This window comes from Pollachius pollachius, assembly GCF_949987615.1.
Source record: "Pollachius pollachius genome assembly, chromosome: 18".
Taxonomy (NCBI): domain Eukaryota; kingdom Metazoa; phylum Chordata; class Actinopteri; order Gadiformes; family Gadidae; genus Pollachius; species Pollachius pollachius.
In genome coordinates this window covers 12,898,975-12,926,474 of record NC_136951.1, presented here as the reverse complement: position 1 = coordinate 12,926,474, position 27,500 = coordinate 12,898,975, and the positions used below count along the sequence as shown (strand labels likewise).

Below are 27,500 nucleotides of genomic sequence, written 5' to 3'. Positions count from 1 at the left end.
ACAAACTCATTATAGGGGTGTCACTTCTCCTTTACCCATGGGGATGTGCAATGGCCAATGAAAAACGATTTCCCTGTAATTCAGTTAGCGATGGCTGCTGTGTGTGTGTGTGTGTGTGTGTGTGTGTGTGTGTGTGTGTGTGTGTGTGTGTGTGTGTGTGTGTGTGATTGTGTGGGAGTACGTAATATAGGGACAGTGATTTTTTGTGTTGGAGAGTAGTGCAAATGATTGCTTCTGTGTATCAGCATGTATTAGTGTGTGTTTGTTCATATACTTCTGTGTGTGTGTGTGTGTTTGTATTAATGGCTGTGTGTGTGTGCATGCGTGTATGTGTGTGTGTGTGTGTATTAGTGTGTTTGTTTATGTTTGTGTGTGTGTGTGTGTGCATTAATCCTTATCAGCTGTGACGTGTTCATCAGCTCAGCTCAGTGTCCCCGTCCCGCAAGGCTTCAATCCTCAGGCGCGGGGACATGTCCCCATTGTGTGTCTGCTGGCTCGGAGCCTTCTCCCTCCCCCGTTCTCCCTTACCTGCATATTTGTGCTTATTTTTGTGTAAAAAGCGTATATTTCTCTTTCTTTCACTCTCTCTCTTAGTCACTCTCTCCCCCTTCTCTCTCTCTCAGTCACTATCTCCCCCTTCTCTCTCTCTTTCTCCCTGCACGCACACACAAACATTGCATATATATAATATCTGTTCTATCTCGTCGTAGTAATTGGGGTCTAGAAGCTGAATAAATGAACAAACTGTTCATTTATACTGTGTTCTTCCTGTCTCTCCAAAGGCTCTCAACTCATTAGTGGCATTATATTGTTATTGGGTTATTAGTAATGTGTAGAAGTAGCCATGTCCTACCAGACTCTCATACTTCATTTAATTTGCACAGAGAGTCTGGACCCACTCAATTGACTAACGTTAACTCACTTGAAGGCGGGTGTCTGTTGAAGTTGAAAACTATTGGATCTGCCCAGTGCCACTCTGGATCTGCCAAAACCAACCGCAAACGTTTGGCCGGGAATCACGTTGCGCGCAGGCTGTAAACAAACCAAACGCTGTGCGTGAAGATGTTCGTCAACGAGAGCTGACTTTAACGTCATTGTTCTCAGCCACTCCCTCAAAAGTTGGATGGTGAAAACCAAGATATATACCGCAAACCCAGACGTAGGACTGAAGGGAAATGAAAATAGAACAGAAGTACTTAAGCGGGCAGAGCCAGGCTAGTGTAGAAGCCCACCCTCCCACCTGACTTCCCAGGTTTCATTCGTGTTCCACAAAGCAGATGTGATGCATAATCATGTTTTAGTGAAGACGTGAGGCTGTCTGTCTCTCCTCATGTGTCATCCTCCTCTCCTCTTTCTTTCCTCTCCTCTCCTCTCCTCTCCTTCTCTCCTTCTCTTCTCTTCTCTTCTTTACTTTCCTCTCCTCTCCTCACCTTTTGTCCTCTCTTCTCTTCTCCTCTAACCCAGACAGCTCATTGAATTGCTAACAGTTGGGTGAAGGTTGACTCTCATCCGCCACAAGCTCCACCAGCATTAACAGCACCATGTCATTGCAAGCACCTGGTTGCTATGGTTGCAAGGCTAAAAGCTTAGCTCTTTTTTGTGTGTGGGATTACGACAAATATTCTTTCATCAGGTGTGTTAGCTTTCCTCCACCCCTGGTTCTCTCTCTATCTACCCCTCCCCTCTTCCTCCCTCCCCCCCCCCTCTCTCTCTCTCGCGCTCTCTCTCTCTCTCTCTCTCTCTCTCTCTCTCTCTCGCTCTCTCTCTCTCTCTCTCTCTCTCTTCTCTCTCTCTTCTATCATCAAACACATTTTTTCTTTAATCCACTCTTTATCCGTCAGTTATTTTGCCTTTCTTTATTCCTGTGTATATTTGTCGTATCCCATTGTCATGCAGATGACTGTACCTCGACACCTCCCGTCTGTGGAGGTTTCTCGGAACCGAGCCCAGAGACATGGGGGTTTGAGTGTGTCTAATAAAGTGATGTATTCTCAGACACCCTAGATGTGAATATTGATGAGCTGAAGAGGCTTTACCTCTGAACATACAGGAAGCTTCCTATCCAAGGAAATATGAACATCTTATCCATAACACAGCAGGGGTATACTGCCAGCTCTCATCTTCACGTCTGGTGGTCTGAAAGGCTTCAGCGAGTAGTGGGGCCTCAAGCAGAACGCTCTGAGGCTCAGAGCAGAACGCTCCACTGCTCAGAGCAGAACGCTCTGAGCCTCAGAGCGTTCTGCTCTGAGCCTCAAAGCAGAACGCTCTGAGGCTCAGAGCAGAACGCTCCACTGCTCAGAGCAGAATGCTCCACTGCTCAGAGCAGAACGCTCTGAGGCTCAGAGCAGAACGCTCCACTGCTCAGAGCAGAACGCTCCACTGCTCAGAGCAGAATGCTCACAACTGCTCAGAGTGGAACGCTCACTACTGCTCAGAGCAGAACGCTCCACTGCTCAGAGCAGAACACTCTGAGGCTCAGAGCAGAACGCTCACCACTGCTCAGAGCAGAACGCTCACTACTGCTCAGAGCAGAACGCTCCACTGCTCAGAGCAGAACACTCACCACTGCTCAGAGCAGAACACTCTGAGGCTCAGAGCAGAACGCTCACCACTGCTCAGAGCAGAACGCTCACTACTGCTCAGAGCAGAACGCTCACCACTGCTCAGAGCAGAACGCTCCACTGCTCAGAGCAGAACGCTCCACTGCTCAGAGCAGAACACTCACCACTGCTCAGAGCAGAACGCTCACCACTGCTCAGAGCAGAACGCTCACTACTGCTTAGAGCAGAACGCTCACCACTGCTCAGAGCAGAACGCTCCACTGCTCAGAGCAGAACGCTCACCACTGCTCAGAGCAGAACACTCTGAGGCTCAGAGCAGAACGCTCACTTTTGCTCCGTCTGCTGCTCTGTTCCCCTTGGAGACGTGTCGGTGTGGAACTAATTGCTGCTTACCTTGACACACCACTGACAAGTTGTTCCCTTAGTTTGAATCCACTTCTCTTTAGGTTTTGAATAAAACAGTCAGAACGGAGGGAGTTGACTCAATAACGGTTCCATTTGAATGTGTTCATCATGGATGAGGGAGCTGTCTCTGATGTCGGCCCCCTGTGTTCCCCCCCCCCCCCAGCCTAAACAGCGGACCTCCCTGTCCTCCGCCCAGGACCTCCAGCGGCCCGCGCCCCCCAGCTGTGAGCCCAGTGAGGTCAGCTCGTCGCTAGGCTACGCCAGCTTCAGCACCAGCCCCCCCGCCAGCCCCCCACTCTCCCCCAACCAGGAGGACTCGGCCGGCTCCAACGACGACTGCCAGCTCACAGGTAGGACCAATCACAGCCTGCTGCCGCTTCTGCTCACAGGTAGGACCAATCACAATGCTGCTGCTGCTCACAGGTCGGACCAATCACAGCCTGCGGCTGCTTCTGCTGACAGGTAGGAGCCAATCACAGCCTAAGTTTATGGGTTATGGTAGTACCATGCCCTCCTGTCCCATAAGCTACAGTAGCTCTCACCTCAGCTGCCCTGAACTGGTTCTTACCAGACCTTCCTGGTTCTCCTGCACCATTACCTCCTCTTATTGTATGTGAGGAGGTCTCAAACATCGAGGGCAGAAACACGTACGCAGGAGGCCTGAGGCCGTCCAGCTCCTCTGATCATGTGGAAAGTGTTTGTGGGTCAGGACCTTCACATGATAAACGTTGAGCAGGATCAGATGTTGCCGAAACAAGGAGCAGTTTTTAGATCAGCAGACCTTATTGAATCCCTGATTGTTTTAATGCAGCTCTTTTAAGGTTTATTTTCCTCATCACGTTGAGATTGTCCTGATTATTCCTGCCTTGCTACGTGATGTGGGCGGTCTCCTGTCTGTGTCCTCAGGTGTTGATTTTCGGTGCCCTCATCAAAATAAAACCCCAGTAGGAAACATAATTTCTATACATCAGAAGTAATCACCAGAACTTCCAGCTCAAAAAGATGTTCTGACAGACATTCACTTGTTCTTCAGTAAGGATATCAACATACTGTATATGTAGATCGATATAGCGCATCTCAACAGATCTTATTGACTAGATCCCTCTCACTTTGGAATGATAAAACGGGCATTTAACAGTATTTGTTTAATTTATAATTGACCGTTGACTAGCTGTAGCTGAGCGCACTACATTTGATTGGTCAGCGGTGAGTAGCTATAGCTTAGTGCGCTACATTCGATTGGTCAGCGGTGAGTAGCTATAGCATAGAGCAGTACATTTGATTGGTCAGAGTTTTAAAATGTAAATGTGAGGAAAATTGGGAAATGGAGTTGCAGTGTTGTGGTATGTGCGTAAACATATGCCAGGTTTTGGCGTGTTAGGCATGGAGAATGGTTCATACCAAGCTCTTTTAAATCTGTTGCTCCCTGCTTCCTTAAACTCCTCTGCTCTACTTTTGGTTTTGAATTAGTTTTAGTGCCGAGGAAATTCCTAAAATAACAATGGAGCATAACAGAATTCTTTTTAGCATTTCCCCATACACAAACACAAAGTGTACCCCCCCCCCCCCCCCCCACACACACACACACACACACACACACACACACACACACACACACACACACACAGTGTACGGAGGCGTACATGAGGATTTAAGTCCTTCATAAGGAGAACTCTGTATTCACTGAATTTGTGTGTATGAATGTGTATCCTGTTTTTATTTGTATTCTGACTGTGTGTGATACAGGTGTGGGTGTAGGTATTTTGTGTGTATCTGGCTGCTTCTGGCAATGAATGTGTATGTGAATGTGTCCGTTGGTGTGTGGGTGTACGTGTCGGTGTGGGTGTGCATGCACGTGCGTGTCTGTGGGTGTGCGTGTGTTTGTGTATGTGTGCGTGCGTGCTTGCATGCGTGTTTTTGCAGGAGCAGTTGCTTTAGCAACTTTGATCTCACACATCTTAGTGGTTCAAACCTCGTTTTGAATACACATGAGGACACACACGCCCCCCCCCCCGCCACACACACACACACAGACGCAGGCCCACGCATACGCACACAAACACACACACACCCACACCCACGCATACACACACCCACGGACACACACACACCAACGCAGGGGGAGAGAGGGACCACCAGAAGAGGGAGAGATGGTGAGATGGAGGGGGAGAGAGGGAGAGATGGAAGAGGAGAGAGGGAGGGAGGGAGGGAGGGAGGGAGGGAGGGAGGGAGCATCAGAATAGGGAGAGAGAGAGATGGAAGGGGAGAGAGGGAGGGAGGGAGGGAGGGAGCATCAGAATAGGGAGAGAGAGAGATGGAAGGGGAGAGAGGGAGGGAGGGAGCGTCAGAATAGGGAGAGAGAGAGATGGAAGGGGAGAGAGGGAAGAGGAAGAAAGAAGGAGAGATATTGAAGAAGAGTGAGAGAGGGGGGGTGAGAGTGAGAGGGGAGGGAGGAGGATGTAATGGGTGAGTGTGAGCGATTGCTAACCTGCCAATAAAAGAGAGAGTGGGTGAAGACGAGAGGAAGGGAGTGAAGAACGGCTTAAAGAAGGGCAGAATAAACAGCGTGTGGGAGGCAACGCAGAGATGAGTGAACAAGTGGAGAGAAAAGTTACTTCATAAAGGCAAGAGAAGGCCTCTCTCTCTCTGTGTGTCTCTCTCTCTCTCGCTCTCTCTCCCTCTCTCTCTAAGATGTTTGACTGGGCGAGCCACCCATCGCTTGCTACCGAAAATCGAGAGAGGCCCCCACTGTGTGTGTGTGTGTGTGTGTGTGTGTGTGTGTGTGTGTGTGTGTGTGTGTGTGTGTGTGTGTGTGTGTGTGTGTGTGTGTGTGTGTGTAGGTGGCTCGCCCTGGCGTGGGCGGGCGGTTAAAAGCAGGAACTATTTTTAACCTGCGATCCGTCTAAGCTGTGCTGATGTGTGGGGAGGGGAGGGGGGATGTTACTAAACTAGCTTATGTTATGCAAGGGATATGGGTTTGAGGTCTCCTCTCTCTCTCTCTCTCTCTCTCTCTCTCTCTCTCTCTCTCTCTCTCTCTCTCTCTCTCTCTCTCTCTCTCTCTCTCTCGTGGTTTTGGGGCAGCAGTCACCTGGTAGAACGCATAAGAAAGTTTTCAGACTAACCCAACAGCTGGGAGCTCATTCAACAGGAAGTTCATTAAAGAGTCAGGAAGTGTCATTGATACAACCTGATGATGTCACAGCACCTTATCAAGGCTGCTGGGGGTGAGACTTGAGACTGAATGAACAGGAGAACGCATATCACCCATTGGCTGAGAGAGAGAGAGAGAGAGAGAGAGAGAAGCATAACATGAACCCACCTCTGTTTCTATCGCACACGAATATACACACATTCAAACGCACGTACGCGCACACACTGTCTCATTCCTCTCATCTCCTCTCCTCGCCTTCGCCAGGAAATGTCATCATAGCTTCATCGGGGGAACGGGTCAATCGGGTTACAGCGAGAGACAAGCAGGTTGCCCTGGTATTATGCTCTGCTGGTGGTGATTTGGCGGCCCCGGTGGACCCCCACGGTGGGTGTGGACCCCTGCAAGGGGCCGGCTGTGGGCCGTCAGGTGGAGGGAGTGTTTAACTTCCTCTCTCCCGTCCCTCTGGCCGTCATCAGACAGTCTGTCTGTGGTTTCTAACCTGTTAGTGGAAACGGCGTTAGAAACTCTGACAGTCAGACACAAACAGAATGTTTTTGTCTCTTCAACGCTTCACAGAGTATTGATTTTCTTAATATATATTAAACCCATTTTTAAATTATGTGTTGAAAGCAGAACAGAAAAAGATGGTTCTCAGCTTACCGGTTCCCTGGGGGATTGTAGTAGAGCCGTCAGGATTATCATATACATATATATAACAGCATCGATATAGCATGGGGAGCTTGGTGTGTGTTAGTGATGGATTCAATGATTATTTTCCTTGATTCAGTTTGTGTCGGTCAGTTCGCCAAGAAGAGTCGTTAAGAATCGTTTGTTTGTTTGTTCGTTCAGTCGAGTTTGCGGTAGCGGTGAATCAAATCATGGAATGGTTCTCAGCTGAGTCAGTCAGACTTAGCTCCTCCCTCGTTCTCATTCTCAAACGATCGTGGAAGTCGGTCATCAATCAACACAACAATACAACTTTAACCAAACGCAGCGGGATGGGGGGTGTAGTTGATTATTGGATGTTTAACATTTCAGCAAGATAATAGACTTGATTTAGCAATGATGGTGTGGGTCCCGGGTGGAGAACGAACCATAAAAGAACGAGACAGATTGAAAAGACATTTAAATATTTGATTAATCTGGAATGACACAGAAAGTACAAAGACAGCATGCATTTACCATTTCACTGATATTGAATCGTATTATCGTACGCTCACTCACTAAGGCTCTTCCCCCTTCACCACTCACTGCCAGTGAACGAACAGCGAGTCAGCGAGTCAGCGACTAGTGGGTCTGAGAGGAGTCGACTCTAAGAACGAACGAGACGAACAAGAGAGAAGAATCGGTTTGTTCTTGTTAAAGATTCGTTCATTCGAACTGATTCGGTCGCGAACGACCCATCACTAGTGCGTGTATTTACATATGAATGGCTGATCCGATGGCTCTATAATCTGGTTGGCAGTGCGGCTTTGGTTGGCGTGGTAACTTTGATCGCCATGGTAACTCTGGTCGGCATGGGCACTTTGGTCGGAGTTGTAACACTGGCGTTGTCAGCTCGGTTCCTGTGGTAACTGGTCGCCATGGTGACTTCCTCGTGGCCGGGGTGACCTGAGCTAGATATCCAAGTGGGACCTCCTTCCTTGCAGGAGGAAAGTGTGTGAAGATTCGATCAGCCTCAGAACACAGAATCAGAGCCACAACCCGAGCACTGCAGCAGAACGCTGACGGGCTAGAGGACAAGAGAGGATTTATGTTCTGGAGTCTTAAACTCCACTAGGCTGGTATTTCTTACCACTTTAAAATCCCCCCGCTGCTGTGTGCTCGCACGCCCGCGTGTTTGTGTGTGTGTGTGGGTGTGTGTGTGTGTGCGTGTGTGCGTGCGTGCGTGCGCAGAAGGAATAATGCCAAACATGAATGAGGGTTTAGCTGAGAGGAGCTTGATGCTCCGTACTGAAGAGATCCGCCTTTATACCCAGCGGGACCCCACTGTGGGTGGGTGGGTGTGTGTGTGTGTGTGTGTGTGCGTGTGTGTGTGGGTGTGTGTGTGTGTGTGTGTGTGTGTGTGTGGTAGGGGGGGTTGTGACAGATCTGGAGGGTAGCTGTGTGTGTGTCAGTCACAGTAACATGTTGCTTGTTGAAATATTTTGCAGAGCTTCAACTTTACATCTAAAGTTTCCAGTAAAGTTTGAGCTAATCGTTGTTATGAATCGTACTCCTGCTCGTCCGTGGTGAAGCAGTTATTAACTATCCTGCATGCTGCATACTCTATTCCTCAATTTCTCTCGCTCATCAGTCATTCACTCTTTATACTTTCTTCTTCATTCTCAACAATATCTCTTCCAGTAGCTCTGTACACACACACACATACACACACACACACACACACACATACACACACACACACACACACACACACATACACACACACACAGTCTTAGCCACCCAGAACTGCAGGAGAGAGGGCTTTTCTGTTACCATGGCGACCATATCTCACCTGTTGCCAGCAGGCATAGAGCTAGGGTGGACAGACGGACGGATGCATGGATGAATGAATGAAAAGTGAGTGACAGGCTGACCTCACAGCTGACCTCAGAGCTTACCTCAGAGCTGACCCCTTACCTCAGTCCCAGGGCCTTAAAGGGCCAGTGAACCCTAAACCTACCAACTATGGTTCTGTTTCAAATGTGCTGATATATCTTATGATATATAAGATATATCAGCTCAAGCTACGCCAGCTCAAGCCCAGCTCTCCTGTCAGACTTCAGAGGCTCTGCCACGCCGGGGCCCTTAATTACCTTTCAATCTGAATTACGATTATGGCTTCTAAAGATTGTGAAAAAATATATATGACCAAAATACTTTCTAATGGTGGCGGGGGGAGGGGAATCCCTGGGCTTCTCCCGTCTCTTTCGCCTCCTGTGGGTCTGAATCCACTTTGGCTCAGCTGGGTTCTGCTGGAAGACCGAACCGTGAGCAGCAGAAACCGGGAGGGTGTGAGGTGGAGACGATGAGGAGAGACTTTGACTCTGAAGAGCAGAAGATGAGTCACAGAACTCAGAGCGGGGAATCCCTGCGGTTGTGTCTTCTGTCATTTTGCATCATTATCCTGATAATATTGAAATAACACAACTAATGAGGGCATAAGATTTTCCTCTCCGTCTGAAACCACGGGGGGGTGAAAGAAAGCGAGCTTGGAGAAGATGAATGTTTAATACTGTTGTCGTTTTCGGTGCCGTTTAAAAAGCTCGGGATTTCAAAATGCATTTCCTAGCTTAATTTATGTATTCATCATCTGTGGTGTGGTCATTTCAAGGAGAAGTCAGTAGAAGAAGTAATAGGGAAGTAGGGTACCCCCAACCCTGATACCTGGTTCTTGTGTTTAGAACCCAATAACTCTAATTGATTAGTTGATGGGAGCTCCAAGCCTCCATCCATGGTAAATGTACTTTGAAGGTTCTTTAAAGGTTCTTAAAGGGTCCTTTAAAGGTTCTTTAAATGTTCTTTAAAAGTTCTTTACCGGTACTGTCAGGGCTGTTTAAAGGTTATTTAAAGGTTATTTAAGGGTTCTTTAAAGAACCTTGCGTTGCACCACAGTAGACATGTGGTTGATTCCTGTTGCTCACTCTGGCCCTGCTAGACGCTGATTGGCTGATTGGAACTTCGCCGAGCCAATCAAACGAGGGACAGGATGCAGAACCTTTCTTATCAGCGGGCAGAGACTCAGGAACCCTGGAGAAGGTTCCTCTTTCTGTGGGGGTTCAGATCCCGATACTGGGTGTCTGCATCGAAACGCGGTGCTGGACTCAGAGCGGCGTAATGAGAGGAGAGTGAGGTGTAGTGAATCCAGTGTCTCCCTCGGCGAGAGGCAGAGAGAGACGCTGTCTCGATTGGAGTCCTTACGTAAGCGAGCTGCAGCAGCCCTCTTAGTCGGAGGCTCTGACGTTATGTCATTTTATTATTGCTGTTTTCTCTGCATATGGTAATGAGTTCTACGCCTGCTTCTGGGTGTGCTGCTTTCTATGGGTTAGGACCAATTAGAGAGCTACAGTCAAGGGGGGGAGAGGGAGAGATGAAGAAAGGGAGATAAGCCAGAGGGAGTGGAATGGCGGGAGGGAGAGAAAGAGAGAGAGTGGGATGGAGGGGTTGAGAGAAAGAGAGAGGGAATGATGGAGAGAGAGAGAGAGAGAGAGAGAGAGGGGGGATGACGGAGAGAGAGAGAGAGAGAAAAAGAGAGAGAGAGGAGGAGGAGGGAGGGAGCAGGATAAAGAGAGAGATTGAGAAAGAGAAAGAGAGAGACCACGTGAATTCCCCAGACGCGGTTCGTCCGGAAAAAAAGTGGTCTTTACTTCTGTTAACAGGATTTGGGACATAACAGCTTATTATGATTTTAGAAGTCTGGCTGCGTTTTGTGTTTTAATCAGGTCTGAACAGCAGAGTAATACGACATCAATCACACGCTCCTGAAATGGAAACTGTGTGGGTGCGTGTGTTCTTGCATGTATTTACCTGATGATAATCTGTTGTACCTTCACTATGTAAATGAAACGCAAATCATGAGTAAAAGCCATTTGTGACGTGTGAGGGACACACATTCGCACGCACAAACGCACTCGTACACGCACAAAATTTCTCTCAGGAGGCAGGGGAAGGCTCTAGGTGAAACGAAGAAACTTTGTCTTCGTCATGAGATGCGAGTAGAAGAACGATGTCCTCCTCATCGTTCCCTCACGCTGGTTCTCCAGGACTGGGTTTGCAGACAAGCTATAGTCACATGACCCTCTTTCCACCCTAGTCACATGACCCTCTGCAGCCCAGTCACATGACCCTCTGCAGCCCAGTCACATGACCCTCTGCAGCCCAGTCACATGACCCTCTGCAGCCAAGTCACATGACCCTCTGCAGCTAAGTCACATGACCCTCTGCAGTGACTGCTGCTGTTCAACGCACTTAGTTCAAATTTCGTTTGTTCCTCTACTTCTATTTCCGCTTACCTTTGGCTTTTAGTTTGTCCTTTATCGTAGAGAGGTGTAGTCAAATTTATTAACATTGAATTGTTCCCCTGTGCTGAAGTTGGGATGTTTAAACGTGTGTGCGTGTGTGTGTGTGTGTGTGTGTGTGTGTGTCTGTGTGTGTGTGTGTGTGTGTGTGTGTCTGTGTGTGTGTGTGTGTGTGTGTCTGTGTGTGTGTGTGTCTTTGTGTGTGTGTGTGTGTGTGTGTGTGTGTGCGTGTGTGTGTCTGTGTGTCTGTGTGTGTGTGTGTGTGTGTCTGTGTGTGTGTGTGTGTGTGTGTCTGTGTGTGTCTGTGTGTGTGTGTGTGTGTGTGTGTCTATGTGTGTGTGTGTGTGTGTCTTTGTGTGTGTGTGTGTGTGTGTGTGTGTGTCTGTGTGTGTGTGTGTGTCTGTGTGTGTGTGTGTGTGTGTGTGTGTCTGTGTGTGTCTGTGTGTGTGTGTGTGTGTGTGTGTCTGTGTGTGTGTGCGTGTCCTCTTCCAGACGACGGGCCGTACCAGCGGGACCCTCCTCCCGCTCCCCCTCCTTCTGCTCCTGCTCCTCCTCCCAAGCCCTCCTCCTCCTCCTCCTCCTCCTCCTCCCTCCTCGTGGTGGAGGACCGCCGGAAGAGCCACATCCCCGAGGAGTTTGCGGGCCTCCTGCACGGCTCGTCCCCGGCCTGCGAGGCCCCTGACACCCCCTACAAACTCTACTGCCCCCGGGGCAACACTGCTGCCCCCCCACAGACCCTGCCTCAGGCCAAGACCCTGATCCCCGACACCCCCTACCAGCCCCACCCCCCCAGGGGCCCGCAGACCCCCGCTGCGCCGCCCCAGAACAAGAGTCAGACCCAGAGCCAGAAGGAGCTCTACTGCCAGGTACGCTCCTCCAGGCTCAGAGTGCTTTCTGATTGGCCTGCTTCGCGAGGGGGAGGAGCAACAACAGCAGGCCCTTGAGTTCCGACATAAAGTTAAATTCTAATAAATCCAATTCTTTCATTTGTGTTTTTAATTCCCTCAGCAGGTAGACCGGTCCTCCCTGGCCCCGCCCCACCAAGCCCCGCCCCACAAGACCCCGCCTCCCCAGACCCTCCAGACCCCGGGGGAGCAGCCGAAGCCACAGGTGGTCTTCCGGACGGTCTTCCACACGCGGGTGAACCAGGCGCCGTCCCCCGAGACCCCCTGCTCGCCCCGGGGCTACAGCACCCTGGGACACCGGCCCGCCCGCTCCCCCCGCCACTCCGCCGCCGTCGCCGTGGCGCTGGGCCTCGACGGGGCGGGGGTCCCGGGACTCGACGGGGCGGGGGTCCCGGAGCTGGCCGCCGCGTCGGGGGGCTACGAGGAGCGCGCCTGCACCCTGGACCGGAGGAGGTCGGCGCCCCGCAGCCTGCTGGACCTCCAGCTCTCCAAGTCCCTCTCCGACTCCAACATCGTGGGCGTGTCGCCCATACAGGTCAGCCAGCCGGTCAGGCAGGCAGGCAGGCAGGCAGGCAGGCAGTCAGTCAGTCAGTCAGTCAGTCAGTCAGCAGGCTAGTCAGTCAGTCAGTCAGTCAGTCAGTCAGCCAGCCAGTCAGTCAGTCAGTCAGTCAGCCAGCTAGTCGGTCAGTCAGTCAGTCAGTCAGTCAGGCAGGCAGCCAGCCGGTCAGGCAGCCAGCCAGTCAGTCAGCCAGTCAGTCAGTCAGTCAGTCAGTCAGTCAGTCAGGCAGGCAGCCAGTCAGGCAGGCAGGCAGCCAGTCAGTCAGCCAGCCAGTCAGTCAGCCAGCCAGTCAGTCAGCCAGTTAGTCAGGCAGTCAGCCAGTCAGTCAGTCAGTCAGTCAGTCAGTCAGCCAGCAAGCCAGCCAGACAGCAAGCCAGTCACTTTATATAAACTTATGGTGAGTGGGAGGGGTAAATGGAAAGTAGGAGGAGTTGATGGTGAGTGGGAGGGGTTTAGGGAGAGTGGGAGGGGTTTGCGGTGAGTGGGAGGGGTTTATAGTGATAGGGAGGGGTTTAGGGAGTGAGGGAGGGGTTTATAGTGAGTGGGAGGGGTTTAGGGAGTGAGGGAGGGGTTTATAGTGAGTGGGAGGGGTTTAGGGAGTGAGGGAGGGGTCTATTGTGAGTGGGAGGGGTTTAGGGAGTGAGGGAGGGGTTTATAGTGAGTGGGAGGGGTTTAGGGAGTGAGGGAGAGGTTGATGGGGAATTGGAAGGTTTTATGGAGACTCGATACTAAGATTCTTGCCAACGAAGAGAGAGGTACAAGTTTTTTTGCTATATAGTGTCAAAGGACATGATTTTCAAATGTATACCAGTCATAGGACATGATTGTATTAATCACATTATTTAAATCACTATTGATCAGCATTGACTGCGGATATGTCCTGGTTGTTTTAAGCTGTGATGTTACACATGAGATGTTTAACACCTGGTTGTCCATCCTTCAGGAGGAGCTGAGCTGGGGATCCGGATCCCGGGGCCAGGGGCTTGGCAGCCCCCGGCCGGGGATGGGGGCCAGCCCAGGGGGCCGGCTGGAGAGGACCCCCTCCTTCACTGCCGAGTGGGACGAGGTAAGGAGCCTCCCTGGAGAGGTTATGCAGTTAGAGTTAGTTATAGTTAGTAAGCTCATCAGCGTGTTGCTCAGAGTAGCAACACGGGGACATGTCAGGGTTAGTTTATATTATATTAAATATACATATTTGTTGTTTATTTCTATGTATTGACATATGTTCATCAAGCTTGATCAAGCTAGTTAACTAACTGGCTTTATTAGCGAACTAGCTTGCTAGCTGTTATAGTCTGTAGATCTGTGTTTGTTGTGTCTGATTGGATGGAGACGATGGGTCCATAATCCGCGATGGGGTCTAGACCCTCTCTCTGGAGACGATGCGTCCAGTTTGTTTTGTTGTAGCTAGCAAGTGGGCTGTTTGTTGAAGGCCTGTCTGTGTTCGGTGGGTTTGTTGTGGTGATGTTTATTAGTTTTAGTCGGTTGAGTCCAGACTAGTTGTTTTTGTTTGTGTTTGTTTTCTGTTCATACTGAGGGGGGAGGTCGGCGGCTAGTTAGTTGAGTCCAGACTAGTTGTTTGTGTTTATTTTCTGTTCATACTGAGGGTGGGGGGGGGGGGGGTCATGCTGTCCCCAGCAGTGTTTTTAAAGAGCTGAGGGGCTGATTGCAGGAAACATTTACTGCCCAACTGTGGACGGATTTTAATTAAACACCCCCTCAGATTTTAACACGGAAAATGTTGACTGTGCTGTCACAGCTGGGACCCATTCAACATCCAATCGTCATCAAGTTGCACTTCAGATCTGCCAATATGTTCCCAGTGGCTGCTTGATGTCAACAGAGTGCTGTAAGTGTTCCTCTCAGAGGAGGATGGAGGGAAACAGAAACTGATGGATCATTCTGAGGGTCTCATCCTCCCCTGGGTTCTGGGGTGACCCCGCAAACCCCTTTTGGAGCGGGAGGGAGGCCAGGAACGCTATGATAGACCGCTAGAATGAGGGGTTGAATACAGGTTATTAGAGGGTAGGTGGCAGCAAACAACGCAGTCTTTCTCCCGGACTTCAGTTAATGGAGGACTAATGGATTAGTTATTGGCTTAGATATTAGTACAGTTTTAGTTAGTGGGCTTAGATGTTAGCACAGTATTAGTAAGTGGCCTTAGATATTAGTTCAGTATTAATTAGTAGACTTAGTTGTTAGAACAGTATTAGTTATAGAGCTTAGATATTAGTACAGTATAAGTTAGTGGGCTAGGATGTTAGTACAGTATATTTTAGTTTATTTTGATCTCGTTCATGGAGTCAGGGGCGTGGTCAGGGGCGTGGTCAGGGGAGTGGTCAGGGGCGTGGTCAGGGGAGTGGTCAGAGGCGTGGTCACTGGCATGCATCTCCACGGCAATGCTGTCAGGACAGAGCCTGTGTGATGACATCTAAGAGTCACCTTCCCTGCCTTCCGCAGCACTCACACCACTGACAACACACACAGACACACACAGACACACACACACACACACACACACACAAACACACGATGCACACAGCATCCATTCATTCATAAACAATTGCATCCAAGCTATGAAACACAGAAACCAAAACACACAAACAAACACAATGCACACACACACACACACACACATACACACACGTGCACACAACTCCAAGTATAGATGAAGACCTCAAGCACTCACACTCACACACTGACCTACTCAAACAAACACGCTTTGCATATGCAAGCCTGCACACTTGCATCCTCAGTGTGTGTGTTGTGTGTGCGTGGCTGAAACATCCTCACCCCTTCATGTGTTCATCCCCTTCATCTGCACTGTGTACGAACACACAAACTTCCTGATGCTGATGGATCACCAGACCGGAGTATCTCCCACCCTTCTCCGCAATTAGCATGACCTTTATTGTTCAGACGCATCCCAGACGGCCTGAAGGGGGTTGGTTCCCCCTGTGAGGGGGGGGGGGAAATAGTACATTTATAGCACATATAAGGGCGGGCCGGTCGATGCCAAAATCTCGTAACAGGAATCTTTAATCACTTTTGACTTAAAGATAAATGTCCACAGGAGAGCAAAACACACAAGGAGGAATTAGCCAATGAGATCCGAAACGATGAAGAAGAAATGTGTTGCATGTGTATGTGTATGTACTACGAGAATTAAATCTCATCTCTTCTCGTTGCCTTAGAATGGGGGCGGGTCCTACTGCACGAACAAATCACAACCCCCCTGTAGGCAGTATAAGGAACTACATGCTGTTCTCCCAGCAGGGGCCTCTCACAAACAGTCAGGCGGCATAGCAGCATAGCAGGTTAGCTAACCAGGTGGTGGGCTACATAGCAGTTTAGCTAACCAGGTGGTGGGCTACATAGCAGTTTAGCTAACCAGGTGGTGGGCTACATAGCAGTTTAGCTAACCAGGTGGTGGGCTACATAGCATGTTAGCTAACTAGGTGATGAGCTGCATAGCAGGTTAGCTAACCAGGTGGTGGGCTAACTAGCAGGTTAGTTAACTGCGAGTAAATCTTGGCTAATGACAAATTGTCCTAAAATAAATCCATCCACCATACCAGGCTAATGAATCTTTCTCCTACTGCATTCCCCTCTAGCACACACACACAGACACACACGCTCACACGACAAACACACACACACGGACACGCAAACGCACACTAGACAACCAGCAGTCAGACAAACACTAATGAAGCTACTGCAGGATTTGCTGATATGATTTCCAGTCCTACTTCTTCCCCATATTCCTCCCCCCATTCCTTCCTCTATTCCTCCACCAATCCCCCCCTGATCCTGACTGGAGCTGTGGTCGTTGGTTCAATCCCTCACTAGTTTGTGGGATGCGACCGGTTAGGGATTGACATCATGTGGAGGGGCGGGGTCATTGGTCTCTCTCTGTGATTGACAGTGAGGAATGAACTTACCCTTTTACTTCTAACTCATTAGCACTGTTGTGTTTGTGCCACTTTGACTGTCTGTTGATCTCTCTCTCTCTCTCTCTCTCTCTCTCTCTCTCTCTCTCTCTCTCTCTCTCTCTCTCTCTCCTCTCCAGATTGATAAGATCATGAGTTCCATCGGTGCGGGCATCGGGAGCGGACTGGATGCCAAGGAAGACCACACAGGTGTGTGAGTGTTTGTGTGTGTGTTTTTTGGTGTGTGTCTGTGTGAGTGTGTGAGTTTATACTTGCGCTAATGTGTACTTGTTGACAAAGTGCTAGTAAGTGTACGTGTGATTAAGGGAGAGAGAGAGAGAGTAATTAAGTTTGTGGCGCGCAACGGCCACAAACTAGCCCAGCCCACTCTGCTCACACGCACACGCACACATACAAACTTACACACATCACCCCCCCCAACTATCATCCATCCTCCTGCTCTCACCTCCCTCCTCTCTTTCTCTCTCTCTCTCTCTCTCTCTCTCGCCCCCTCTCTCTATCTCTCTCTCTCACTCTCCCTCTCCCTCTCTCTCTCTCTCCCCCTCTCTCTCTCTCCCTCTCTCACTCTCCCACTCCCTCTCTCTCTCTCTCTCACTCTCCCTCTCCCTCTCTCTCTCCCTCTCCCCCTCTCTCTCTCTCTCTCTCTCTCTCTCTCTCTCTCTCTCTCTCTTTCTGTCTCTCTGAGGTTTCTACTAACCATAGAACCAAAATGTGCATGGTTGTGCTAGCCCAGCCCACTCTGCTCACACGCACACGCACACATACAAACTTACACACATACACACCATGTTGGTGTTGGGGGAGGGGGATAGATCTGCAGACACAGAGGCTGATCTGATGATTACTACAGAGAAAGAGAGATAGACTACCAACACTACAGAGAGAGAGAGAGGGGGAGAGAGAGAGACTACCGTCACTACAAAAAGACAGAGAGAGACTAATTCACTACAGAGAGGGGGAGAGAGAGAGACTCCCAACACTAGAGAGAGAGAGAGAGAGAGAGAGAGAGAGAGACTGAGACTACCAACACTACAGAGAGAGAGGGGGAGAGACAGAGACTCCCAACACTACAGAGAGAGAGAGAGAGAGAGACTACAAACACTACAGAGAGCGCGAGAGACAGAGAGAGGGAGAGAGAGGACGAGAGGGGGAGGGAGGGAGAGGGGGGGGGGGGTCGGGGGGAGAGAGAGGGAGAAAGAGGGGGGAGAGAGAGAGATTTGGGGAGGGGGGGAGTTAAAGACATAAAGCAGAGGATGAGAAGGGGGTCGGATGGAGGAGGTTAAAGGCAGTGAGAGAGCGCTATAGATGGAGAGCGACTAAAGAAAGAGCGAGAAGGGCGAGAGAGCAAAGGCAGAGGGGAGAGAGAGGGAGACAGAGAGCGTAGCAACAGGAGGGAGCGAGAGAGAGGAGAGAGATGGAGGGAGAGGGAGAGTGAGAGAGGGAGAGAGAGAGGCTGCAGAAGCATACAGATGAGAGTGGGAGTACTTGATAAAGAGAAATCCACTGCACAGGCAGCTCTCTCTCTCCGCTTCCTCTCTGCCTCGCACGCTCCTCAGCTCACACACACACACACACACACACACACACACACACACGTGCGCGCGTACGGGCGCATGCAGCGCAGATGCGTGCACGCCCCTGGAAGGAGCCGCCGAGCGAAAGGCAACAAGCTGAAAGAGAAACCTCCGGCACGCCGAACGCAGCGCCGCACACTCACACGCTCGCTCGCTCGCCCGCTCGATCCTCCCGCTCGCCTGCTCTCGGATCTACTCCTCCGAGCGCAGCCTCCTTCCTCTCCGCTCCCTCGCTGCGACTCTCTTCCCGCTCTGACTCGGATATAAACCCCCGGCGGACCGCCGCCGCCTCTGGATACAACCTCGGCTCCCGCTGCCTCGTCCGTCTCTCTCTCCCTCTCTCGCTCTCTCTCTCTCTCGGTCTCTCCATCGCTTCCCTTCCCCACCTCCACTGACTGGATCTGGGGAGAGAGAGTGAGAGGTACTCCACCTCGCTCTCCCCTTTCACCTCCTGCTGCTCGCCGTCCCCCTCCTCCTCCTCCTCCTCCTCCTCTCCCCTCCTCATCCTCCCCTCCTCCCCCAATATCCTCCAACTACCCCCCCAGACCGAGCCCACCTGCTCCCCCCTCTCCCTCCTCTCCCAGCATGCTGCTGCTGTCCCCAGCCTAGCCCCCCCCCCTCTCTCCCCTCACCTCCACCTCTCTCCTCCCTTTTTCCTCCATCACTCCCTCCCCCCCCCCCTTTCTCACCTCCCCCTTCCCTAACCCCCTCCCCTCCTCCTGAGCTCCCTCTACCTGACCCCTGACCCCACCTTTACCTGACCCCTCCTCCTCCACCTCCCCCTCTCCCTGACCCTTCACCCCACCACCTCCTCCCCCTGCTCCACCCTCCACCCCCTGGATGCCCTATGGCCGGATCCTTTGACAGCCACATTGCGCGCCACAACATGATGTGGCAGTGCCAGCTGTCGCAGCCCGACTGCCGCTGCTACCGAGTCGACGGCTACTCTCTCCTGAAGCGCCTGCCCCTTCACCCCCTCATAGGACCCCGGTGCCCGCTGCAGTCGGTGGGCCAATGGCTGGACTCCATCGGCCTGGTCCAGTACGAGAACCACCTGCTGTCCAGCGGTTTCGACAATGTCCAGTTCATGGTGAGTGGGAGCGCCGGTTCTGTTTCAGTTCATGGTGAGTGGGAGCACTGGTTCTGTTCCAGTGAGTGGTGAGTGGGAGCACTGGTTCTCTTCCAGTTCACGGTGAGTGGGAGCACTGGTTCTGATGGGGGAAGGTGAGGGAACATCTCAGCTCTGTTGTTGTGGTCCGGTGTTAACAGCTAGATCTGCTGCACATCGGTCCTCAGCTCACCTCTAAGTCCCTTGGGTGAAAGTGTTGACCTGCAGAGGGACCAGGTGTCGATGGTTTAATGTGCTTCAGGTTGGGGTTATCAAGGGATGATGCAGAAGGCTTTGGACGTTAGAGGACCCTGCACCAGGAGATGCACTCCTAACCACGACTACACCATCCTATCCTCTCTTTATATAGCTAACAGTTTAGAGATGGAGGCTTTTCCTCCAAACACCTGAAAGGTGTTGGTGTCATTAATGAGCAGGGGGCGGCAGGAAGACCCTGGGGTTCTACACCTCCGCACCTCACTAGGAACCTCGCAGGTTGGGGTTTGGTCTGTTGTGTCTGTTGTTACATAGTGCCCCCAGGTGTTACTTAGTGACCCCAGGTGTTACATAATGCCCCCAGGTGTTACATAGTGCCCCCAGGTGTTACATAGTGCCCCCAGGTGTTACATAGTGCCCCCAGGTGTTACATAGTGTACCAAGGTGTTACTTAGTGACCCCAGGTGTTTCATAGTGCACCCAGGTGTTACATAGTGCCCCCAGGTGTGTTGTTACATAGTGCCCCCAGGTGTTACATAGTGCCCCCAGGTGTGTTGTTACATAGTGCCCCCAGGTGTTACATAGTGCCCCCAGGTGTTTTATAGTGCCCCCAGGTGTTTCATAGTGCCCCCAGGTGTTACATAGTGCCCCCAGGTGTTACATAGTGCCCCCAGGTGTTACATAGTGCCCCCAGGTGTTTCATAGTGCCCCCAGGTGTTTCATAGTGCCCCCAGGTGTTACATAGTGCCCCCAGGTGTTTCATAGTGTACCAAGGTGTTACTCAGTGTTCCCAGGTGTGGCCCTCACACGTTTAGATCACAACGTGCACTATGGCCAAATGCCAGAGCATAGAACACACTCTAATGCAGATGACACACACACAGACACACTCACACACAAAGACACACACACACACACACACAGACACACACGTGTAGACAGCCACCTGTAGCGTCCATTTTCGCCAGACGTTGGCTTAGTTTTCCCAGCCTACAGTTTTTCTTTGAAGCACACCTTTCATCTCCAGAGAGAGGGAGAGAGAAAGGGAGAGAGGGAGAGAGAACACCTGCCCCTCATCATAATTTAACACTTTTGATCTTGAGGAGTGTCTGCGTGTGTGTGTTGGTGTTTTTTGTGTGTGTTTTTGTGTGTGGCTTCGCAAACAACATCTTTCCTTCATTAAATGTATTCTTTAATTAGGTCTTGGAGATACATTGATGTCCCCTTAACTAATCTACAAATGGGTCAGATCTTGAGATGAGAGGAGTTATGTTTCATAACCAGATGCTCTGCTGCCCTTTATTGCAATATCTGAGGGAGAAGTGTTACGCGCCAGACCTTCATATCGTAGCAAGAACCACCTGACGTCATTATCTGTGTGTGGGGGGGGTTCCATTGGTTACCCTGGTAACAGTAGACACACACAATAGATTTTTTCTCTCTCTCTCTCTCTCTCTCTCACTCTCTCTCTCTCTCTCCCCCTTCCTTCCTTCCTTCCTTCCTTCCTTCCTTCCTTCCTTCCTTCCTTCCTTCCTCGTCCATCTATTGGTATCCCGTCCACTCAGCCTGTATCAGTTCATGTCCAGTACTATGAGTGCTAATGCCTGCGCTGATAACTAACACTGTTTGTTTAATTGGTTGCTGAATGTCCCTGAACTGGGGGGGGGGGGGCATATTAATCAATTCATCATATTAATCTGAGAGAGACAGAGAGGGAGAGGGAGAATCTCCCTTGAGGAATTCTAGCTTAACAATGAAAAATATATCCTGTGTAATTAAATCATTATATTGACACAATACTGAATGAATAAATGTAGGAATACAGAGCTTGTTGAGAGCAGACCATTGGCTATTTATAAACATATTGTCTGAACATATATTGTATTCCATTAAGGCACAGGGTTATTGTTAAATGCTGTTGTTAAATGGCTAAAGTCTAATAGGACAGTGTAGCATTTGCATGAAGAAACAGAACCAGACCTTACACACATGAAGCAACTATCCCAGAAATGAGCTAATGCATTAGCTAACACATGATTGATTACTATTAGTAAAGTAATCCCTTAACACGGTAACCAGCTTACACATTAATTTAGACAGTAATTAACGTGAACATTGCACATAAGCTGATTCAAAGTTGGACCGTTGATCATTGGTCTTGGATCAGCGTTCTGTGTTTGTCCAAATCGGACCAATGAAAATACACTATTCTCTTACTGACCTTTATTCAACCAAGCGACCATGACCAGAGTTATATCACCATAACATCCCAGACCAGAGTTATAACAACCATAACAGACCAGAACAGAGTAATAATAACCATAACAGACCAGACTAGAGTTATATCAACCATAACATCCCAGACCAGAGTTATATCAACCATAACAGACCAGAACAGAGTAATAACAACCATAACAGACCAGACTAGAGTTATATCAACCATAACATCCCAGACCAGAGTTATATCAACCATAACAGACCAGAACAGAGTAATAACAACCATAACAGACCAGACTAGAGTTATATCAACCATAACATCCCAGACCAGAGTTATATCAACCATAACAGACCAGAACAGAGTAATAACAACCATAACTGCTCATTTAGACCATGGAGCCGCACCTCCACACTGTATGTTAATAGTTCTAACCCTAACCCACGAGACTTGGTTTTGTAAGCCCACTCTGTCACATGACCACAGACAAGACCGCACGTGATGAAGGCATGGATCTGATGAGGTGTTTCTGAGCTGGTGTCGTGTTATCAGTGTCGTGATATCATCATGGATTCTGGTCGTATTGTGGAACATCACTGATGCTACCTGTATCTGCTTCACCTAGGGAACAGGAATAAGCTCCTTCAGTCCTGATCCATCATTAACATCATCATTAATATCATTATTATAATTAAAACATATGTACACACGCACACACACACACACACACACACACACACACACACACAGACACACACACAGAAGGTTGTGCATTGGTTGCACTATGTCAATAATTTGTGTGAGTGGGGAGTCTCCCAACCTTCCTCCTCCTCCTCCTCTCCCTCATCTTCCTCTTCCCTCTAACTGTGTGTTTTATATTCCGTTCCTCGCTCCTTAGAACTGCATTCAGATCAGATTAATATTTATCATGGTGGAGTTGAAGCAGAGGTCCCTTCTGAATATCCACACTCTCATGTAACTTCAGAAGACCTCCTGGTGAGGTGGAGAGCTGACAGCTGTCTGTCAGCAGTTTGATGTCTGCAGCCTTCCTATACGCAACATCCCTAGTAAACCCTTCCTAACATCCATGTTAGCCTATCATTATCTAACATGGATTAAAAGGGAGAACGACTTTTATTATTTATTTGTTGATCACCAAAGAGGCTGAAGTGAAAGGAGAGGAATAAAGTAGTGTTTCTCTGAAGGGATCCAGTGCATAATGTTGGAATATAATCCGATCCATCAATTGCTGAACAAGCCCTTTAAGGGCCACAGGATCTCAATGCTGCCCCTACTGTGATCACAGCCGCAGCGTCCAGTCAGTTCAGGACTGAATGGCTGAATCGGTCCAGGTGGAAGAGTTCTTGTTAAAGACGAACAGCAGAACATAGAAATGCAGCACACGACTACAGCGAGTTCCTCTAAGGCTCCACTCTGCATTCTATGTGGAGGAACCGGCTCTAAATAGCATTCATCATCATTATTAATAATTCAGTATCATATCTGACTTCACATTCACTATTATTATTACAGTTAGATTTCATATCTAAGATCAATAAATTATTATGATTAACACACACACACACACACACACACACACACACACACACACACACACACACACACACACACACATGCACACGCACGCACACACACTCACATGTGCCAATATTCATTGGCTATGTATAGACATGCACATGTAATTCTTCCCCAGCCAGCGAGGGACAGGTGCTGCTGAGGAGAAAGGGTGAATGTTGTCATGGAGACTGTTCTGTTGACGCTCCAAACTTTGCTAGGGTCATGGACGTCACAAGAGCCCAAGATAGATGGGCTTAGCTTATAAAGTGAGTGTGTTTGTTTGTGTGTGTGTGTGTGTGTGTGTGTGTGTGTGTGTGTGTGTCTTCTTGTGCTTCTGTGTTATTTTCCTGTCCTGCATGTGTGTTTGTTTGTTTGTATGTCTGTGGTCTTGTCACATCCTGGGTATCCCTACGTGTGTGTGTGTCCGTGTGTGTCTGTGTTCCTGCATGCTTGTCTTTGTGTGGCTGACCGTGACCAATAAGGACTGTTGAATGGATGATCCATAAAGCCGATCAGAACCATGAAGAGGGCAGAGGCAGAACCAGGAGCTCCCTGGGGGCCCACACACAATATTGTGTGTTTTAATGTGGGACCGCCACCCTCCTGGCCAGGGATTGAGTGGCCCGTTAGCAATGCTACCTCCTCTAGCTATCCCTCAGATATCCTATTGGACTCTGAAACAGGTCGAGAGGGGGTAGTTAACCTGCTGTAGTCCCAGGCTCCTCTTTGGGCCTTCAAGACACGGCGAAACGTCACCCTGGTTCAAAGAAACTCAGATAATAAGTTGAAACAATCCTAATTTAAGCAGCGTCGGAGGGAGGGAGGGCAGAGAGAAAGGGGATCTACGAAAGCAAGAAGGAGGTAGGAGGGAGGAGGGAGGAGGGAGGAGGCGATGGTGAACTCCATGAAGCGGCAGCACAGCAGGGGGAGGTGGAGAAGAGCTGGCGGAACAGGAAGTGGAGAACCACCCAGGTCCATAACACATGCTGAATCCTACGATTTCTGTGCATACATAGTGCATCATTTTGGCATGAAGAGAAATGAGGGGAATGACGTGCATATGTTTTGTATTGCCGTTTTATTATTGTATTTAATCAACACGTGATTTATTCATGACCACATGAAAACAATGACACTTTGACAACATACAGTACATTTTTGGTACTGAGACAAACATCCATCGTCCTGTGCTAACATCTGAACGGACGAGGGAGAAACAACAAAGAGAGAGAGAGAAAGAGGATTTATTCCCCCACTCTTTTCTATTTCTGTCTCCGTATTGTGCGAACACAATCCCTGCTCAGGGCTGGGGTTTGGAGCGTCGACGCTGGAGAGAACTCTAGGGCTGATGTCTGGTGAGGCGTAAGAGCTGTTTACCGCTGCTTTGGTACTTCACCACAAACACACAATGTGCTGCTCTTCAGGCTTCCTAACTCATCCTCCTTTAAGGTGACATGGTCCCCATGGTAGAGTAGTAGAGCTCATGGATTGACCCATTCAACCTTCTTCCAATCGTTATGTGCCTCCCCTCCTCAATGAACCAGTGAGGATCAATGCATGTTACATGAGCCATTCCACCTCTGAGCAGAAAGACAGTTAGACTGGAAGATAGATCTAAGATGGAAAAGAACAACAGACAGCAACAACAACAACATGATACGCTGTTCAAAAACACCAACAACACTACATCAGAGGCCATGTTGACTCTGATGTAGTGTTGGTTCTAAAGCACCAACACTATTCAGAGTAAACATGGCCTCTGATGTAGTATTGGTCCTAAAGCACCGAGAATGGATGCCTGGGAGGACCGAGCTGGGATGAGATCTTTATCAGTGTTCTGGTTCATGGTGGCGGTATCACTAGAGGGGTTTGTATCACTAGAGGGACACGGAAGAGGCTCTGATCCACGCTGGCTGAGTGCGCGTTGGTCTAGACGTGGCCTCATGTTGGGCATGAAGCCGCGTCTGCCTGGTGGGTACAGGGGGTTTGCCTGGTGGGTACAGGTGGTCTGCCTGGTGGATACAGGGGGTCTGCCTGGTGGGTACAGGTGGTCTGCCTGGTGGATACAGGTGGGCTACCTAGTAGATTAATGAACACATGATGATGTGCTTCTAAAGTAGTCAGGTCACGTGCATGAGAGAAGGATCTGTTTTTTGCAGTTGTAGCGAGGATTGGACAGGGTGTTTGGAGTGAGGATTGGTCAGGGTGTTTGGAGTGAGGATTGGTCAGGGTGTTTGGAGTGAGGATTGGTCAGGGTGTTTGGAGTGAGGATTGGTCAGGGTGTTTGGAGTGAGGATTGGACAGGGTGTTTGGAGTGAGGATTGGTCAGTGTGTTTGGAGTGAGGATTGGTCAGTGTGTTTTGCAGTCTGGATGGGACAGTGTGTTTTTGCAGTCGCAGTGTGGATGGGACAGGGTTTTGTGTTTCGCTGTCACACAGTTTATTGTGTGTCATTCAAACCGCAGTTTGCCTTGATCGAGACCCTTAATAAAAGATCCATCAACAGGAAGTGACTCCATGAGCACATGTTCTCTGACATGACATGACCACCTCCCACCTGCTGGACAGAAGAGGTCGGGTTTCAGTGGCCGATGGGTTTTATAAACCATGACTCTCAAATCATAGCGTGTTTGTCTGTGTGTGTGTGTGTGTGTGTGTGTGTGTGTGTGTGTATGACTGTGTGTGTGTGTGTGTGTGTGTGTGTGTGTGTGTGTGTGTGTGTGTGTGTGAGTGACTGTGTGTGTGTGTGTGTGTGTGTGTGTGTGTGTGTGTGTGTGTGTGTGTGTGTGTGTGTGTGTGTGTGTGTGTTGTGACTGAGAGAACACTGCTGTTTGATTGCACTCCTATTAGAGCAGAGCTTGTAGGCTATCCACTGCCTGGTGTTATTTTACAGCTGGAGGATAATATTGTAACCATGTGTAACCAGTCTGATCGACCACCGCATGCACCTCATCACCCAGCTGGCCCCCATCATCATCCTCCTCTTCTCTTTTCTCTCTCTCTCTCTCTCTCTCTCTCTCTCTCTCTGTCTCTGTCTCTGTCTCTGTCTCTCTCTCTCTCTCTCTCTCTCTCTCTCTCATCCCTTGCTATCTCAGTAGGCGGGATGATTGACATGGTGTTGAAAGGTCGTCCATCAAACTAATTGGCTGTGAAATGTCATGCAGCACCCACTGTGTGTGTGTGTGTAGGGGTGGAGTGTGTGTTGGCTGTGACTGTACATATGTCAGGTTATATGTACATACTGTAGAGCCCTAAATGCTATTGTTTGCAAAGTAGTGCGGGGAGCTGCCTGGAGGTCTCCACGTAGGGGTCTGTAACGCTGTGGTCTGTAACGCTGGGGTCTGTAACGCTGGGGTCTGTAACGCTGTGGTCTGTAACGCTGTGGTCTGTAACGCTGTGGTCTGTAACACTGGGGTCTGTAACGCTGTGGTCTGTAACACTGGGGTCTGTAACGCTGTGGTCTGTAACACTGTGGTCTGTAACGCTGTGGTCTGTAACGCTGGGGTCTGTAACGCTGGGGTCTGTAACGCTGTGGTCTGTAACGCTGTGGTCTGTAACGCTGTGGTCTGTAACTCTGTGGTCTGTAACGCTGTGGTCTGTAACGTTTGGTCTCCAGCTCTGGTCTCCTCAGTTCAGAGGGTCTTTAACACTGAGGTCTCCAGCTGGGGGTCTTTAACGCTGAGGTCTCTAGCTGGTGGTCTGTAACGCTGTGGTCTGTAACTCTGTGGTCTGTAACGCTGTGGTCTGTAACGTTTGGTCTCCAGCTCTGGTCTCCTCAGTTCAGAGGGTCTTTAACACTGAGGTCTCCAGCTGGGGGTCTTTAACGCTGAGGTCTCTAGCTGGTGGTCTGTAACGCTGGGGCCCTGACCCAGACGTCACAGACACATGGAGCAGGAGATGCTCTATAATCCGTGTTGTCATGCGTATTAGCAGCAGCTCATAAAGTCATTGGACATGAAGGGGGCGGAGGTGACAGTGACATCATCTTCCCCTCGGGGGGAAGCTTCATCTCCTGAGAGGGGGGGGCATCATCTCCTGAGGAGTGACAGCATCATCTCCTGAGAGGGGGGAGGTGACAGTGACAGAATTAAGGGGGGGTGCATGTTGCATTATGCATGAAAACCTCACTGCATATTTTAAGCGCATACTATTTACTACGATTTTGCACGTGAGTGTAAAGCGGCTCACGGTGAAATGAGATGCAGCTCGCCTGCTCAGTGTCAGGACGGGTTGAGTTCCCACTCGTGGATCCACCGGTCAGCTGGGGACTCGAGCCCTC

At 49.8% G+C, this 27,500-nt stretch overlaps 1 protein-coding gene across 2 annotated transcripts in view; it reads left to right on the top strand.

The window, feature by feature from the left end:
• The window catches only part of anks1b (ankyrin repeat and sterile alpha motif domain containing 1B), a 119,850-nt gene that overhangs the window by 61,637 nt on the left and 30,713 nt on the right, over positions 1 to 27,500 (top strand). For both annotated transcript variants that reach the window (XM_079755619.1, XM_079755618.1), the window contains exons 13-18: positions 3,130 to 3,316; positions 11,610 to 11,983; positions 12,126 to 12,557; positions 13,525 to 13,647; positions 16,651 to 16,720; positions 19,089 to 19,195. In XM_079755619.1, the coding sequence (XP_079611745.1) occupies positions 3,130 to 3,316; positions 11,610 to 11,983; positions 12,126 to 12,557; positions 13,525 to 13,647; positions 16,651 to 16,720; positions 19,089 to 19,195 (1,293 nt within the window). The remainder of the gene's footprint in view (positions 1 to 3,129; positions 3,317 to 11,609; positions 11,984 to 12,125; positions 12,558 to 13,524; positions 13,648 to 16,650; positions 16,721 to 19,088; positions 19,196 to 27,500) is intronic.